Source organism: Procambarus clarkii, chromosome 71 (genome assembly GCF_040958095.1).
Source record: "Procambarus clarkii isolate CNS0578487 chromosome 71, FALCON_Pclarkii_2.0, whole genome shotgun sequence".
Classification (NCBI taxonomy): domain Eukaryota; kingdom Metazoa; phylum Arthropoda; class Malacostraca; order Decapoda; family Cambaridae; genus Procambarus; species Procambarus clarkii.
The window spans coordinates 9,336,304-9,354,495 of record NC_091220.1 but is presented as its reverse complement, the minus strand read 5'-3'; the positions used below and the strand labels follow the sequence as shown (position 1 = coordinate 9,354,495).

The 18,192-nt window shown below is 45.6% G+C and overlaps 1 protein-coding gene across 12 annotated transcripts in view; it reads left to right on the top strand.

Annotated features, from left to right (window-relative positions):
- The window catches only part of rdgB (retinal degeneration B), a 507,955-nt gene that overhangs the window by 115,678 nt on the left and 374,085 nt on the right, over positions 1-18,192 (top strand). For all 12 annotated transcript variants that reach the window (XM_069311958.1, XM_069311951.1, XM_045726080.2 and 9 more), the window contains one exon: positions 16,895-17,033. In XM_069311958.1, coding sequence (XP_069168059.1) covers positions 16,895-17,033 — 139 coding nt within the window. The remainder of the gene's footprint in view (positions 1-16,894; positions 17,034-18,192) is intronic.

Genomic DNA, 18,192 nt, shown 5'->3' with positions numbered 1-18,192 from the left:
TAGGGGTTACCTTCCACAAATCACATTGGATCTACCTCTGTTGGTTTTTCGCTGCTTGGTGATTCACCGCCCCAAGTGTTTTAGGGGGATTTCTCCCTTGTTTGCCTTGGGGTAAGTGGTAGTTTTTGCACTGTTAGGGGTACGGCATACTACGTAGCTAGTTTTCACCAATAACAGCGGCCGGCTCTGTTTCCTCTGGGTACACTGTCCTCTTGCGAGGTTTTCCTCTCTTTTTTGTTTTTGCCTGGCACGGAAGGGGGGGAGGGGGTCTGTCTTGGTGTCCCTCCTCCTTTATATTAGGGTTGTTTGTGTTTGGTGGTATCTCCCCTGCTTCACCCTCGTATTAGGGTTGTTTGTGTTTGGTGGTATCTCCCCTGCTTCACCCTCATATTAGGGTTGTTTGTGTTTGGTGGTATCCCCCCCCTGCTTCACCCTCGTATTAGGGTTGTTTGTGTTTGGTGGTATCTCCCCTGCTTCACCCTCGTATTAGGGTTGTTTGTGTTTGGTGGTATCCCCCCCCTGCTTCACCCTCATATTAGGGTTGTTTGTGTTTGGTGGTATCCCCCCCCTGCTTCACCCTCGTATTAGGGTTGTTTGTGTTTGGTGGTATCTCCCCTGCTTCACCCTCGTATTAGGGTTGTTTGTGTTTGGTGGTATCTCCCCTGCTTCACCCTCGTATTAGGGTTGTTTGTGTTTGGTGGTATCCCCCCCCTGCTTCACCCTCGTATTAGGGTTGTTTGTGTTTGGTGGTATCTCCCCTGCTTCACCCTCGTATTAGGGTTGTTTGTGTTTGGTGGTATCCCCCCCCTGCTTCACCCTCGTATTAGGGTTGTTTGTGTTTGGTGGTATCTCCCCTGCTTCACCCTCGTATTAGGGTTGTTTGTGTTTGGTGGTATCTCCCCTGCTTCACCCTCGTATTAGGGTTGTTTGTGTTTGGTGGTATCCCCCCCTGCTTCACCCTCGTATTAGGGTTGTTTGTGTTTGGTGGTATCCCCCCCCTGCTTCACCCTCGTATTAGGGTTGTTTGTGTTTGGTGGTATCTCCCCTGCTTCACCCTCGTATTAGGGTTGTTTGTGTTTGGTGGTATCTCCCCTGCTTCACCCTCGTATTAGGGTTGTTTGTGTTTGGTGGTATCTCCCCCCTGCTTCACCCTCGTATTAGGGTTGTTTGTGTTTGGTGGTATCCCCCCCCTGCTTCACCCTCGTATTAGGGTTGTTTGTGTTTGGTGGTATCTCCCCTGCTTCACCCTCGTATTAGGGTTGTTTGTGTTTGGTGGTATCTCCCCTGCTTCACCCTCGTATTAGGGTTGTTTGTGTTTGGTGGTATCTCCCCTGCTTCACCCTCGTATTAGGGTTGTTTGTGTTTGGTGGTATCCCCCCCCTGCTTCACCCTTGTGAGTGGACACATCCCGAGGGTTCAGCATTAGCAGTGTTGGTTGGTAGCTTGGGTGCCAGTTAGCAGTACCCTGCCTTAGATAACCCTTAACAGACTCAGTCTAGGGGCCCTGGGAAACCCCGCCGGGTTGCTTGGGTCCAATGGATATGACCCCTGAGTCTCCTCTCGCTTTTTGCGAGTTTGAGGGTTGCTCTGTCCCCTTGTCTCAGGGCAATGCTCATTGTTTTTGCTTCCGTCATGCTGCCTGTTGGGTCAGTGACACATTCAACCCAAAGTCCTGCGAGCTTTGTTGCTTGTATGTGACTCAGTTCACCCAATCTGATGATGATAATATTCGGGTGCAGACAGCTCGAGTTTTGCAAGATAGGTTTAGGTTGCTGCAGCATGCTAGGTTGGTTGCTTCCCTGGGTGCCCCCGAGGCTGCCCGTTTTGTTCACAGGGACTCGGACGTGGGGGTGTTGGACTCTTAGGCCTTGGTTCCATCCGTCCCCCCTCATTCTTTCCTTGCTGTGGTTCTTTCGGTATACCCCTCCCCCCTTTCCTGCTTCTGACTCCTAAGCATCTGAGGGCTTCGGGGTCGGGGCAGGGTTTAGAGGTTTCTGAGACTTGGGCAGTTTCGGGGGTTGCCCCTTCCGGGGTGGCTGCGGAGGCATTTGAGTCAGTTCCTCCAGCCGTAGCTCCGGGGTCTGACTAGTGGGCCCATCCTCTTCCTTCAATTCACGCTGCCCAGGCTTTTACTTGTGAGGCCAGGGCTTTGGAGGATGACTCGGCCCCGGGGCCTGATGTGGAGGTTCCTGGGGTTGGGGAGGAGCTTACTTGGGGGCTTTGGGCCCCGTTGGACTCCGCCTGAGTTTTCCAATCCTCCGAGCGGGGCTTCCTTTTACAAGGAGTTGGGTTTTCCTCTTCCCCCTCTGCGTACGACTTGGATTTGGGTTCGGCTCCTGTCTGGGTTTGGTTCCGTGTCCCTGCGGGTCCTTTGGATCCGGCCTTCCGGAGGATTTTGGCTTCCCGCATCTCTCTGGCTGAGGTACGGGCAACCATTGCGGCTTACCTGCTGCGCGACCCGGATTATGTCTCCATAATGGATCCATCTTCCTTCAGGTTTGGGTCTTCGTCTCCATACTGGGTTTGTTACAAGGTTCTGGAGTCGTCCTGGCTAGAGGACTGCCCTTTGTTTTCGTGGGATGCTTGAGACCCCTTCTGTCATACCTGCACGCTGGAGTGGTGTGAGGCGTTGACTGTGGTCCAGGTTTACCTGGGGGGTGACTTTGCACACCATAAGGAGTGCCTTTTCGCTCCAGCTCTTCTGCGGGATGTGGGCGTGGTTCTGCTTCATGTGCAGGTTCCCTCCTTGTTGGCACCACTTGTGGCTGAGGACTCACGCACATGGGGCTCATTGGCTTTGGTCCTACGTTTTTTTCCCTCCTTGAGCTGTCTTCGGATTGGCCTACGGAAGATGTAGAGGCACTTGGGGCCGTTCCTGGGTCTAGCGTCTTGGCCTCGGCTGCTCGTCCATCGTCTGCCCTTTTGAAGCCGTGTGCACTCATCCTGCAGGATGCACTGTTGCATTTTTTCGCTGCACACCTCGCATGTCGGCAGGTGGTGCTCGCTTCCTCCTTGGAATCCGCTTATTCCCCTGGCTCTTAGATTGTCTTCGCCTCTTTGTCCTTTGCTATTTGCTGCTTCTGCAGTCGAGCAGTATATGCAGATGCAGGCAGCCTCTTCCAGCTGCTGCCCGATGTCTGACATGTTGGTTCTTCAAGGGTCCAGGGTGGGTTCCTCCCGGAGGGGTTGTGCCAGGGCCCATGGTTCCGTCTGTTAAGGTGGGCCAAAGGTGCCAGTTTTGGAGCCGGTGCAGCCTTTAGTCTTGGCTGCGCCTTGTCGGCGCGGTGCTTGCTCTGTGCGCCAGTTGGGTTTTCATAAAGGAAGCATCGGCCCTTTCAAAGTTTGCCTCATCAATGGGGCGATGGGGGGAGGCTTCATCTGTTCGCTCACGCCTGGTCCCATGATTCGTTGGCTTTTCGGGTCATTTCTCGCAGCCTTTGGTGGCGTTGGGTAGCTCCTCCTCCTTCGGGGGGTTCAGGGCTGCCAGGGCAGGCCTCTTTTCCTGCCCTCTGTCGGGTTGTCTTTGAGTGGGTATGCTTGTGTGTGGTTGAAACAACGACGTTCCTCAGGTGGGTTCCCTCCTGTTTCAAGTTCCGAAACGAGATTGTGCGGCCCTGCGGTTCATTCTGGACTTGTCCTGTCTGAACCCCTGGGTTTTTTGCCCCTTCTTTCGGATGACCACTCTGTCCCAGGTCCAGCTTCTGTTGGAGCTGGGTGCTTGGATGATGTCCCTGGACCTCAGTGACGCATATTGGCATGTCCCAATTCATCTGGAGTTCAGGGACTGGCTCGGTTTTGTTTTGGGACGTCAGAGTTACTGCTTTCGTTCAACCTGTTCGGGTTGAACCTGGCACCTTGCATCTTCACATGCCTTACCCTGGATCATGGTGGCCCACTACGTTTGTTAGGTGTTCGGGTGTTGGCTTACTTCGACGACTAGCTGGTTTGGTCTCTCAGTCGGTCTGCGTGTCTGCTCGCCAGGGGTGTGGGGCTTTCCCAGCTAGCTGGGTTCAGATTCCTGGTGAACTTGAGGAAGTCCCATCTGGTTCCCTCATAGGTTTGGACCTGGGCCTTGTAATTACCTAAATGTAGTTACTGGATGAGAGCTACGCTCGTGGTGTCCCGTCTTCCCAGCACTCTGTCATATAACGCTTTGAAACTACTGACGGTCTTGGCCTCCACCACCTTCTCACCTAACTTGTTCCAACCGTCTACCACTCTGTTTGCGAAAGTGAATTTTCTTATATTTCTTCGGCATCTGTGTTTAGCTAGTTTAAATCTATGACCTCTTGTTCTTAAAGTTCCAGGTCTCAGGAAATCTTCCCTATCGATTTTATCAATTCCTGTTACTATTTTGTATGTAGGGATCATATCACCCCTTTTTCTTCTGTCTTCTAGTTTTGGCATATTTAATGCCTCTAACCTCTCCTCGTAGCTTTTGCCCTTCAGTTCTGGGAGCCACTTAGTAGCATGTCTTTGCACCTTTTCCAGTTTGTTGATGTGCTTCTTAACACTTTCGCGCACCCCGCGCGCCATCCCTCGACAGGGCGATATGGGCCCCAGTGTGTCACGGAAGCGCACGTCAATTCCGAAAAGTGTATACTCTCTTCAACTTTGTCACCTCAATTTTCGTTCTACGAGATTAATTTTGGTATCATTGTGTTCGCAATAAAATTCTCTACAGCACTAAATGCATATAAACTCCAAAAGCCCGGCTAATTACCTGCAGCAAGCAGAGAAAGTGCGAACGAGTTACCCGGGAGCGCGCAAACGCGATAAAATGTTTTCACTATTTTCACTCTGGTCACCTCAATTTTCGTCCTAGGTCTTTCATTTTGGTCTCAATGGGTTTGTAATAGAATTCTCTAGAGGAATATTAGCATATAAAATAAAAAACCTGGTCACGCTCCAACCTCTGAGTTGAAGACGGGCCACGCGTTAGCCGTGAGTGAGCGCTCAGACGCCTTCCCGCTACACTCCCAATTCCCGCCCACATATGTTTAGTATTATTTCCTGGTGGTAATCTCAATTTTCGTGTTACAGCGCTCATTTAGGTATGAAAATGTTCCTAATAGAATTCTTCAGATGGATATGTGCATATAAGGGCCAATTGAAGAACAACATTGCCTGTACAATACGGGAAAATATGAACAAAAAAAAATAAAAAATAAATAATAAAAAAATTTGCACTTACCACCTCAGTGTTGTGTGTTGAACATGACATGGGTTGAACATTTGTTTTATCCACTCCACCTGCTCCTGGAAAACGTTTCCTGCAGGGTCAACCCATGTTTTGTATAGGTGGAGTGGATGGTGGGAGTTAGTCTCACATGCTTGTACTTCTCCTGTACACTACTCAGCTTCTGCTTTTCACGCCTTTCTTTCACAATTTTCTTCCTGGAAGGGCCTTGTTCATGATCAGTATCCATCGTGGAGTAAGCGTAGATAGTTTCTGAAGCCGCAGTAAGAAATATCGCCACGGAAAATAGCCGAAATGTTCACACGTTTGAGACGCGAGGGGAGGCGACACCGGTCACAACAGTGGAACGAAAACAATGGGCCGACGGCGTGTGCCGCACCGCCTGCGGGCCACTAGGTGCAACAAAGAAAATGGGAAGACATCGGCGCGCATTTTAAACCCAGTCCCAAAAAAATCGGATAAAAACCTGATTTTTGGCGAATTTTTAAAGTGGATGACGCAATGCTGCGTCATGCCTGGCATTACCGCCAGTAAACGGATGACGCAATGCTGCGTCATCCCCGAGCGAAAGTGTTCAGATATGGGCACCACACAACCGCTGCATATTCTAGCTTTGACCTAACAAAAGTCGTGAACAATTTCTTTAGTATATCGCCATCCATGTATTTAAAAGCAATTCTGAAGTTAGAAAGCGTTGCATAGGCTCCTCGCACAATATTCTTTATGTGGTCCTCAGGTGATAGTTTTCTATCTAGAACCACCCGTAGATCTCTTTGTGGGACTCTCAGACCGCTTCCTCGTCAGTTCCGTCAGAGTGTCTCCTTCAGCTGCGGTCCCGCATGCGCTTGTTTCTGGGGGGCTCTCGGGTCACCTGACAGGGCTCAAGGGTCTGTGCGGGAACCATAACCTTGTAATGACGGTCTACCCGCCGGGTCGGGTTTGCCTTTGGCAGCTGCTCTGGTTCCTTTGGGGGCATTCCTCCCACCTCTCTTGTAATTGTTGGGTTCGACTCCCGGGGTCCTTACATCGGCTGCTGTGTTGCCGGCTTCCTCTTCGGGTTTTTCGGGGTTCAGTGTCTTGGCGCCTACTCAAGCCGTCACTCGATGTGTTCACAGATGCGTTGTCTCTCAGCTGGAACTTTGTGGACAGTGCTCAACAGGCCGGCCAGGGGCGGTGGGATCCGTCCTTCCGTTGGGCCCACAGCACGGTGCAGGAGTTCGCGGCAGTGTGATTTGCGCTTTGGAAGGATAGAACGAACTAGTACATGCTGGAGGGGTGACAGAGAGACTTCTGACATGGTTGAAAAATGTTCTAATTGACAAACAGATGAGGGCAGTAACCAGAGACAATGTATCTGACTGGAGGAGTGTTACTAGCGGAGTACCACAGGGTTCAGTTCTTGCAACAGTAATGTTCATCATCTACATAAATGATCTACCAGAAGGAATACAGAATTATATGAACATGCTTGCAGGTGATGCCAAGATAGTGGGGAAGATAGGAGACGCAGACGAGTGTCATGCCCTTGAAATTGATATAGATAAAAGGAGTGCTTGGAGCAACATGTGGCAAATAGAAATCAATGTGAATAAATGCCATGTTATGGAATGCAGAATCTGAGAAAATAGAAAACACAGAACAACTTACAAATTATGTGGAATGGAATTAAATAATTCTAATAAAGAATGAGATCTAGGGGGTGGTTTTGGATAGTAAACTGTCACCAGAAGAACACAAAGATCATTGTGAGAGGAGCATATGTGTCACTTTCCAACTTCAGACTTGCTTTTAATTACTGTACATGGATGGTGAAATATTATAGAAATTTTATAATAAGTTCATACATAGCCTGAGTCAGTCTAAATGAAGAAATTAACTAACTAAAGATTACTGTACTAAGTACATGACTTTTGTGAGGCCAAAATTGGAATCTGTAGCAGTTGTATGGTGTCCATATCTCAAGAAGCACATAAATAAACTTGAATAGGTGCAAATGCATGCTACAAAATGGCTTCGGGAACTGAAAAACAAGAGTTGCGAGGAGAGGCTAGAGGCGTTAAATATGCTAAAACCAGAAGATAGAAGAAAAAGAGGTGATGTGATATCCACTTACAAAATACAAACAGGAATTGACCAAATTGACAAAGAGAAATTCCTTAAACCAGCAAAATCAAGAACACAATGACTCAGATTCAAGGTCAGGAAACAAATGGCCTAGAAATATTAGAAAGTTTTCCTTTATAAACAGAGTGGTAGATGGTTGGAACAAGTTAGGTGAGAAGGTGGTGGAGGTAAGTTTCTTAACTTCCCTGATATCTTGGCAGCATTAGCAAACGCGATTCTTCGCGGCAGGGGATCGTATTCCAGGGACCATAGGATTAAGGACTTGCCCGAAACGCTACGCGTACTAGTGGCTGTACAAGAATGTAACAACTCTTGTATATATCTCAAAAAAAAAAAAAAAAAAAAAAAAAACATGTTCATATAATTCTGTATTCCTTTTGGTAGGTCATTTATGTAGACAATCAACATTACCAGTTCAAGAAATGAACCCTGTGGGACTCTACTCATGACACTTCTCCAGTTCATTACATTGCCTCTGATTACTGCTCTCATTTTACTGTCAGAAAACTTTTCATCCATGTTAGAAGTCCCACTGTAATTACCTAAGTGTAGTACAGGATGAGAGCTACGCTCGTGGTGTCCCGTCTTCCCAGCACTCTTTGTCTTAAATCACTTTGAAATTACTGACGGTTTTGGCCTCCACCACTTTCTCACCTAACTTGTTCCAACTGTCTACCACTCTGTTTACAAAAGTGAATTTTCTTATATTTCTCCGACAGCTTTGTTTTGTTAGTTTAAATGTTTAAATCTATGACCTCTTGTTCTTGAAGTTCCGGGTCTCGGGAATTCTTCCCTATCAATTTGATCAATTTCTGTTACTATTTTGTACGTAGTGATCATATCGCCTCTTTTTCTTCTATCTTCTAGTTTTTGCATATTTAATGCCTCTAACCTTTCCTCATAGCTTTTGTTCTTCAGTTCTGGGAGCCACTTAGTGGCATATCTTTGCACCTTTTCCAGTTTGTTGATGTGCTTCTTAAGATATGGGCACCATACAACCAGTGCATATTCCAGATTTGGTCTAATAAAAGTCGTGAACAATTTCTTTAGTATTTCTCCATCCATGTATTTGAAACCTCTTTCTGAAGTTAGAAAGTGTACCATAGGCTCCTCACACAATGTTCTTAATGTGGTCCTCAGGTGACAGTTTTCTATCTAGAACCACCCCTAGATCTCTTTGTCAGAATTCTTTAAAGATTTTTCACATAATTTATAGGTTGTGTGTGATCTATGTTCTCCAATTCCACATTCCATAACATGGCATTTATTCACATTAAATTCCATTTGCCAAGTGGTGCTCCATATACTTATTTTGCCCAGGTCTTCTTGAAGGGAATGACAATCATCTAAGTTTCTTATCTTCCCTATTATCTTAACATAATCAGGAAACATGTTCATATAATTCAATAGTCTAACTGGTAGATCGTTTCTGTAGACAGTGAACATCACCAGTGCCAGAACTGAACCCTGTGGTACTCCACTTGTGACAGTCCTCCAATCTGATACATTGCCTCTGATTACGGCCCTCATTTTTCTACCAATTAAGAAATTTTTTGTCCATGTTAGATGCTTATGTCACCCCTCCAATATGTTCCAGTTTCCAGAACAACCTCTTACGTGGAACTCTGTCGAAAGTCTTTTTTAGGTCCCGATTGATGCAGTCAACCCAACCATCTCTTTCCTGTAAAATCTCTGTGGCTCGATCATAGAAACTGAGTGAATTCATTACACAGGATCTTCCAGATCAAAAACCATACTGTCTGTCTGATATTATATTGTTTTTCTCCAGGTGTTCTACCATTTAGTTTTAATTATTTTTTCCAATATTTTGACTATTACACTTGTCAATGATACAGGCCTGTAATTGAGGAGGGTCTTCCCTGCTTCCACTTTCGTAGATTGGAACTATGTTAGCCTTTTTCCACACTTCAGCTACAACTCCTGTACACAGGGATGCCTGAAAAATCAGTTGAAGTGGAAACTGTCACTCCTCCAGCATGTTCCAGTTTCCAGAACAACTTCTTTTGTGTTGGCCACAGGTTCTGCCTCAGTGGATGCATTGTTGGTTGACCCTGTGCTCACATAATTGTACTCCCGAGTTGAGATTCGGCTCTTTGGTCCTGCCTCCCAAATATCAGACAACTGGTGTACAAGGTCCTGAGTCTATAGGGCTCTGTCATATCTACACCTGAAACTGTGTATGGTGTCTGCCTCCACCACATCACTGTCTAGTGGATTCCATGTCAACTACCCTGACATTGAAACAATTCTTTCTGGTATCTGTTTCCTTGGTCTCTGTTTCCCTGGCCCCTGTTTCCCTGGCCCCTGTTTCCCTGGCCCCTGTTTCCCTGGCCCCCTGTTTCCCTGGCCCCCTGTTTCCCTGGCCCCCTGTTTCCCTGGCCCCCTGTTTCCCTGGCCCCCTGTTTCCCTGGCCCCCTGTTTCCCTGGCCCCCTGTTTCCCTGGCCCCCTGTTTCCCTGGCCCCCTGTTTCCCTGGCCCCCTGTTTCCCTGGCCCCCTGTTTCCCTGGCCCCCTGTTTCCCTGGCCCCCTGTTTCCCTGGCCCCCTGTTTCCTTGGCCCCCTGTTTCCTTGGCCCCTGTTTCCCTGGCCCCCTGTTTCCCTGGCCCCCTGTTTCCCTGGCCCCCTGTTTCCTTGGCCCCCTGTTTCCCTGGCCCCCTGTTTCCCTGGCCCCCTGTTTCCTTGGCCCCCTGTTTCCTTGGCCCCTTGTTTCCTTGGCCCCCTGTTTCCTTGGCCCCCTGTTTCCTTGGCCCCTGTTTTCTTGGCCCCTGTTTAAAGGTTCATATTTCCAAGGTCATTCACAATGTCATCAAATCTGGCCAGCTTGTGGTCTACCCTCAGGCCCACAATGTTTGCAAATCTGCTGCATTGGCCAGAATTTTCTCCGAGATGTCCTTGGTTGATATTTGGACTCTGAGAGTGGGGTTGGGGGCGTGGGGAAGGTAGTTATTCTAAGAGAGTTCTGGCAGCCCGGTACTTAGTGTGACTTTTGACTTGATGTCTTACCTTAGGCATTTCTCCTAGCCTGGATTTTCTTCTTTGTTCTAGTGCAAGCTGCCTCTCCTCCTCCCCTCTAGTAAGTCTCATTTTGTTTTCTGAGGTTGGTTAGCTTCAGAGAGGCACTGGGGGCAGAAAAAAAAAAACAGCATTTAATGTAAATCCAGAAACCTAGTATTGAATGTAGATTCAGATTCAGATTCAGATTCAGATGTTTATTCAGGTAAGGTATATACATACAAGTGATGTTACATTAATGGATTGATATATAGATAGAGCTAGTACATACAATGCCTAAAGCCACTATTACGCAATGCGTTTCGGGCAAGAATGTATTGAAATGCCTCATTCTGGACGAGCCCCGGTTGCTCTTTGACTCCTTCCTTCCGTATGAGGTTATAATAATAATAATAATAATAATTTTTATTTAGGTAAGGTACATACATAAAGAGATTTTACAAAGTTTGTTGGCTTTATAGATAGAGCTAGTACATACAATGCCTAAAGCCACTATTACGCAAAGCGTAAAGGTTAGTTGCTTTCTCGCTAATTTTTCAAGTTTCTCTTGTTCCTTGTGATTTGTTTTCAGAGTTCTGGGGTGTTTTCAAGGGTTTAGTCTTTGTTTACCCTCCAGTTGTCTTGTGTGTAAAGCTTTGTTGACTTTCTGGAGGCTTTCCCAGTGTGGTGGCAAATTGTCAAATGCTCCCTGCTCCTCTATGAAGGAACCAGGCACTGGTCACCAGTAGACTAAACAAAACTCTTGCATCTGATGTGATCCAATTGCATGGAGCTTCAGGAAGCCATCAAGACTCATCCAGAATCAGGTGTGTCATGTTGACCAGACCACACACTAGAAATTGAAGGGACGACGACGAATAATCGACTTGAGAATGGTCCAGGACGGACCGAAACGTCGTCGTCCCTTCAATTTCTAGTGTGTGGTCTGGTCAACATACTGTAACGGGGGGTGGGGGAAATTGCTCTATCTTGTCCATTATTCCACCCCCCAGTTAACTAACGAGGCCGGGGGAAACAGCTCTCTCTAGTCCGTTATCCCGTCCTCAGTTAGCTAACTATTCTAGAGCACCTCCAGAGTTCCTAAGGCAGCCTCTCTCGTTCAACACCTTGTAAACCTAGGTATTTGATTACCTAGGTGCTAAGACTACAAGGCGCCGTAACTGGATCAGCTACCCGAAACTCTAGAGAGAACTCTAGAATACATAATCATTGCCACAAACGTATACGAGAAAACGAAAGGAAAGAAATGAATAGTGAAGTAATTAGTGAGGATTTGGGGTGAGAGGGAGAGAGGTGGGAGGGGCAAGGAGGGTCATAGTTGAAAGTGAGAGTTTAGAGAGGGGTGGAGGGAGAGGTGTAGATAGGTAGAAGGAGAAGAGTAGATAGTAGAAGTAGAAGAGTTGATAGTAGAAGACGAAATGCTGCCACCATCCATTCATGATCATTACATACAAGACAAGGAATGGAACTTGTCTGTATCAAAATATTCACCAAAGATGTTATCATGAGTTCATTATTAGTAGTTCCCATCTTTATCATGTACTCATTCTAAACCATGAAACCAGTAACCACAGAGGCTTTCTCACCTCAACTCAAATCTCTAGGGAACAAAGTTAAACACAATTTAAATAATAAATTCATAATTATATTTCCCATGAAGTATCATAATTTAGCAATTAAATTAAAATGTTAAAGAGAGTCATCATCCAAGAATTCGAGAACCCTACAACTTGACTGCCCCTGATCATCACACAACATATGTAAACACGACCAAGTCACCTTAATGTTCACTCACCGAGGACTGAGTCTAAGTTGAATAGAGAGAGGGGGGGGGGGGGGGTTTGTAGTTGACGGAGACTCCCGCCCTGCCGGCCGACAGCCTCCCGTCTGCTCTGCTCTCCTGACTGCCGTTCTGTCTGTTAATCCTTCATGCTGGATAGCTCTCCGAGTTTATATTGGGGAACCTAGTAGCTAACTCCGCCCACAAGTAGATAGCCTCCGGCACTACCAAGCCACTCCTTAAACGTCGGCATGTTTGAAGGCTACCCGGCTCCAATTATAAGCTTAGCGGAAGCAAGGTGAAATTATCATGATCTGACCTCAGGTCACTTGGGGTCATTAACGGTTAGAGGTGTGAGATCTCAGGCAGACAACTGGCGCCTCTCAGATCCTTGTCTGTGACTCGTGTACTCTATATATATTTTAAATAAACTAACCCAAACACTTTTACAGTGTTACATCTCCCCTTCTCCCCGAAAATAAAGTTTTTGCAACACTGCTAAAGCAAGCTAGCTGTGTGCGACAACTTTATTAACGAAAAGAATACATCCTAGCTAAACAAATATACATCATCCTACTCTAAAAAATGAAATATGTAGACAGACGTCCATTGTCTCTGGCTGGGCGACGTCACTGCTTGGTCTTGTAGATAATCCTGTACCACATTTCTTCAACACAACTGCCTCCGTCGCTTCTCCGTCGTTAACGCACAACAACCCTTGGTCAACCCGAAAGCCGTTACTACTTGAACTGCGCACAGGACCGTGGAATTCGGTTGTCCCAGCTGATCTGTAATTGGCCCTACGTCAGTCACCATGAGAGACGTATATTGGGGTTCTTCACAGCTATAGGGACTACAAGTTTCGAGACCTTCATATAGTTGCCAACAGTAGAAATCCCATCCTACTCTTCTTCCTCCCTGTTGCTCCAGCACGCCTCCTTCAGAGAGCTACTTCTGACAGCCACATCAAGTCCGCACGACACAGGATGAATCACTCAACAGAGCAACATGCTTGCAGGAGGGGCGGCCAGTTAAGGCAAACGATCCTGTCTTGCAATTACGCTCCATGCAATGATGCTGACACCAGCAAGGGACACGAGGCATCGTGTCTCACTCAGCTTGTCTTATCTTCTTCTTCTTCTTTCTTCTTCTTTCTTCTCTCTTCCTTCTTCTCTCTTCTTTCTTCTCTCTTCTTTCTTCTCTCTTCCTCCTCCCATGGGTCTTTGACAAGCGACCTGGGGTCCATTGGGGTCCGTCCGTCCTGGGGTCCATCCTGGGTAGACCGATGTTGGTGGGACAGACTGGAGTCGTTGTTGTTCCTCTTCCATCTTAACTGGGTCGTCTGGGGTCGTCTGCAGAACGACCTGGGGTCCATTGGGTAGACCAATGTTGACTGACCGAGAGGGCTGCATCTTGGGGTCCCCTGGGGTGGTGATGGTGGTGGAGCCATGACCTCCAGGTAGTGGGCTGGTCGTGGTGGAGGTGATAAACGCCCGTGAGTGTGGTACACAGCAGCCGTCTCTCTCTTCTGTATATGCGTCGCGCCTCTCCTCTGGCTCCCACCTGTGAATTGAACATAAAGGCGACAATACCCGTGTTCCATGCTGTTGTGTGACCCTGTAGTTTGTATAGGGTTACACAGTTATATCATAACGCTCTCCTCCTGGCAACAACTACACTTCAATTTTTTTTTTTTTTAATAATCCAATTAACTCTGAATGATATTGACTTGGTGGAACATAAAACAGTAACAGAGGAAAGTTTAGAGAAGAGAGAATAAGGTCATCACTACCTTTAACTTGTCACAAAAAAAAATCAACACTAATAGACAAAACACTAGCCTAAACTTAACTGTACCGTTCCTAATCTTAAGTACATAATTAACCATTACTCCCACCCTTAACCTACAGCCACCTACGTGACCCAGAGTGTTTCCCTAGCATCTCCGCCGGTCAACAACTCCAAACTGTTGCCACCCCTGTGACCAGACTATCTAACGTCGAGCGTCCCCAACGTGAAGTCTACTGACATACTAAGTCTCCCCCTAGCATGCTGTACAATACCAGTACACCTCGGGTTATTGCGTTCAAATGGAGTAAAACAGTCGATCGCAATAATCTGAGCAGAACCACCACTTAAAAACTACTTAAGAACTACACCTGCCACTCCCCACTGACCTGGAGACCAGCGGTGGCTGGGTGTCCCCGTGGGACATGCGAGGTCACCTGTCACACTCAGGTGACCTCCCCTACCCACCAACCGCTAGGTTCCCAAATCACCAAATCTTATCACTAACATTAATCACTACACACGCAAGTTCTGGTGAACATTCCCTGAACTTCACAAAACTCACAAAATCACTAAACCACAACACTAGAGAATCACTATCTCCTAGCCTGAAAAAAACTCGCTAACTCGCGAAAGTAAAACACCTGTCAAGATCTCCCTGATAGCGCCTGAGCGGCAAAAAGACACGTGGGACTGAACAATGTTAAAAGAACACCAACTACCTACAACATTGTTCAACACCGCTGCCATCATTGTAACGGGGGGTGGGGGGAAATAGCTCTATCTTGTCCATTATTCCACCCCCCAGTTAACTAACGAGGCCGGGGGAAACAGCTCTCTCTAGTCCGTTATCCCGTCCCCAGTTAGCTAACTAGTCTAGTGCACTCCCAGAGATCCTAAGGCAACCTCTCTCGTTCAACACCTTGTAACCTAGGTATTCGACTACCTAGGTGTTAAGACTACAAGGCGCCGTCACTTGATCAGTTACCCGAAACTCTAGAGAGAACTCTAGAATACAGAAATCAATTGCCACAAACGTATAAGAGGAAACGAAAGGAAAGAAATGAATAGTGAAGTAATTAGTGAGGGTTTGGGGTAAGAGGTAGGGAGGTGGGGGGGGCGAGGAGGGTCATAGTTGAAAGTGAGAGTTTAGAGAGGGGTGGAGGGAGAGGTGTAGATAGGTAGAAGGAGAAGAGTAGATAGTAGAAGTAGAAGAGTTGATAGTAGAAGACGAAATGCTGCCACCATCCATTCATGATCATTACATACAAGACAAGGAATGGAACTTGTCTGTATCAAAATATTCACCAAAGATGTTATCATGAGTTCATTATTAGTAGTTCCCATCTTTATCATGTACTCATTCTAAACCATGAAACCAGTAACCACAGAGGCTTTCTCACCTCAACTCAAATCTCTAGGGAACAAAGTTAAACACAATTTAAATAATAAATTCATAATTATATTTCCCATGAAGTATCATAATTTAGCAATTAAATTAAAATGTTAAAGAGAGTCATCATCCAAGAATTCGAGAACCCTACAACTTGACTGCCCCTGATCATCACACAACATATGTAAACACGACCAAGTCACCTTAATGTTCACTCACCGAGGACTGAGTCTAAGTTGAATAGAGAGAGGGGGGGGGGGGTTTGTAGTTGACGGAGACTCCCGCCCTGCCGGCCGACAGCCTCCCGTCTGCTCTGCTCTCCTGACTGCCGTTCTGTCTGTTAATCCTTCATGCTGGATAGCTCTCCGAGTTTATATTGGGGAACCTAGTAGCTAACTCCGCCCACAAGTAGATAGCCTCCGGCACTACCAAGCCACTCCTTAAACGTCGGCATGTTTGAAGGCTACCCGGCTCCAATTATAAGCTTAGCGGAAGCAAGGTGAAATTATCATGATCTGACCTCAGGTCACTTGGGGTCATTAACGGTTAGAGGTGTGAGATCTCAGGCAGACAACTGGCGCCTCTCAGATCCTTGTCTGTGACTCGTGTACTCTATATATATTTTAAATAAACTAACCCAAACACTTTTACAGTGTTACAATACTTCAGCCACGTTATTGTGACTCATCGCCTGCACAGGTGTGTCATCACATCATTCGCTGGGTTTTTGGTCAAATCAGACCACAATTACATGATAACTTGATGAAAAGGCAGCATTTCTTTATTTATTTATTTATTTATGTATTTATTTATTTATTTATATACAAGAAGGCACATTGGGTTGAGAAAGTCTATACATTGGGGTTTGATTGTAATATTCTTTCAAAGTCACTAACATGCACAGTGTTTTGGGCAGACAGATACAGAATTCTTGTTCAACAGGAATTTGTCTGTTAGCCAATTTGTTTCAGACTGCTATGATCTTTTCGGGGCATGGTCCCACAGTATTGTGCTAATGAACTATAAAATGTTACAGTAAAATAATAATTCATTCATATAATTATGTATTGTCTTGTGTTCTTAATTAAACCATAAAATTTTACTGTAGAAATAAAATTAAATGTTTAATTTAAAGTTCTGTAATACATTAAAATCTTTCCATTAAGATCCTCGGCAAAATATTCATTAAAATATTTGTTGTTTGTAATACTATACATCTCCGTATAGGACTGGAGGTGTGGTGTATTGAAGAAATTTTTTTTTTACTTAAATGAAAGTTCAGTACTGTAATAGCAAATATAAAATAGATGTGAAGGATCATTATGGCCTTATTTTTTATTAAATATTTTTCAGCCATTATTATAACCTGTTACTGTACCTTAATAATGTGTAACACTCTTGTTCTTCATGGAAACATCTGCTTCATACACCATGCTTTTGTTGACACCTTGATGTGCTGGATCAATACATTACTTGCATATTACCCTTATATTTTATGTTTGCAGCAAGTTATATATAAAAGCACTCTAGTTTTATTACTGATGTGTCTGACTAACAATATTTTCTCACTCTCATAGAAAAAATCACGTCAAGAAAGCCATGGGGAAGGCAGCGGTGTGGAGATCCTCGTGAATGAACCTTACGAGGATGGGCCGGGACCCGATGGCAAGGGGCAGTACACTCATAAGCTTTATCACGTCGGAAGCCACTTACCAGGTGACTAGTGTGTGTTGACCTACTACACTATTGTTTGTGTACCGCTTTCTCTTCTCTCTCTGCGGTTTCATAAAGTTAAGATTATTTTGATCAGAGGATTAGAGGCCTTCAAAGCAGCACCTCTGTATTGTGTCACGACGATTAAAAACTAAGAACGGCGATTAAAAACTAAAAACTAAGATCATAGAGATAAGATTATTTTGATCAGGAAAAATTAGTTATAAGGTGTTGCAATTGGTAATTACTGCACTTTTATCCTTCTGCATCTGATAAAACTCAATTAATAAAGAGAAATATAATTGAACCTTTAAGAGGTAGTAATTTAATTATAATAAGATAAGCTTCTAAAGTATGGTAAGAATTTTCAAGGGGCATAATACAGCTTATCTTGTTTTACTAACCCATTTGACTGGCTGATTTTCTGTGGGGAGCCCCGTTGGATCCCTAAAGGTATCCAAACTGACATGTGTCATATTGGTTTGGTGTTATCAGTCCCTGGAGTTCTGTGCCTACCAGAGCCAGAACCTGGTCCACTCAGAGGCACAGGGAGCAAAGGCCATATGAGCGCACTACAATTAGAGTATGTCATTTCTGCCTTCGACCAGGGAAAGCACCCAGAAAGGTAGGTGAAGCAATACAAGCCCTATACTGAAAATTGCAACCTACGTCCAAACAGAGCCAAAGAACTCCCCACAAAAGAAAACAAACAAAGAAGCAAATCGACATCCAACTAGTGTAATTACCTAAGTGTAGCTACAGGATGAGAGCTACGCTCGTGGTGTCCCATCTTCCCAACACTCTTTGTCATATAATGCTTTGAAACTACTGGCGGTCTTGGCCTCCACCACCTTCTAACCTAACTTGTTCCAACCGTCTACCACTCTGTTTGCGAAAGTGAATTTTCTTATATTTCTTTGGCATCTGTGTTTAGCTAGTTTAAATCTATGACTTCTTGTTCTTGAAGTTCCAGGTCTCGGGAAATCTTCCCTATCGATTTTATCAATTCCTGTTACTATTTTGTACGTTGTGATCATATCACCTCTTTTTCTTATGTCTTCTAGTTTTGGCATATTTAATGCCTCTAACCTCTCCTCATAGTTCTTGCCCTTCAGTTCTGGGAGCCACATAGTAGCTTGTCTTTGCACCTTTTCCAGTTTGT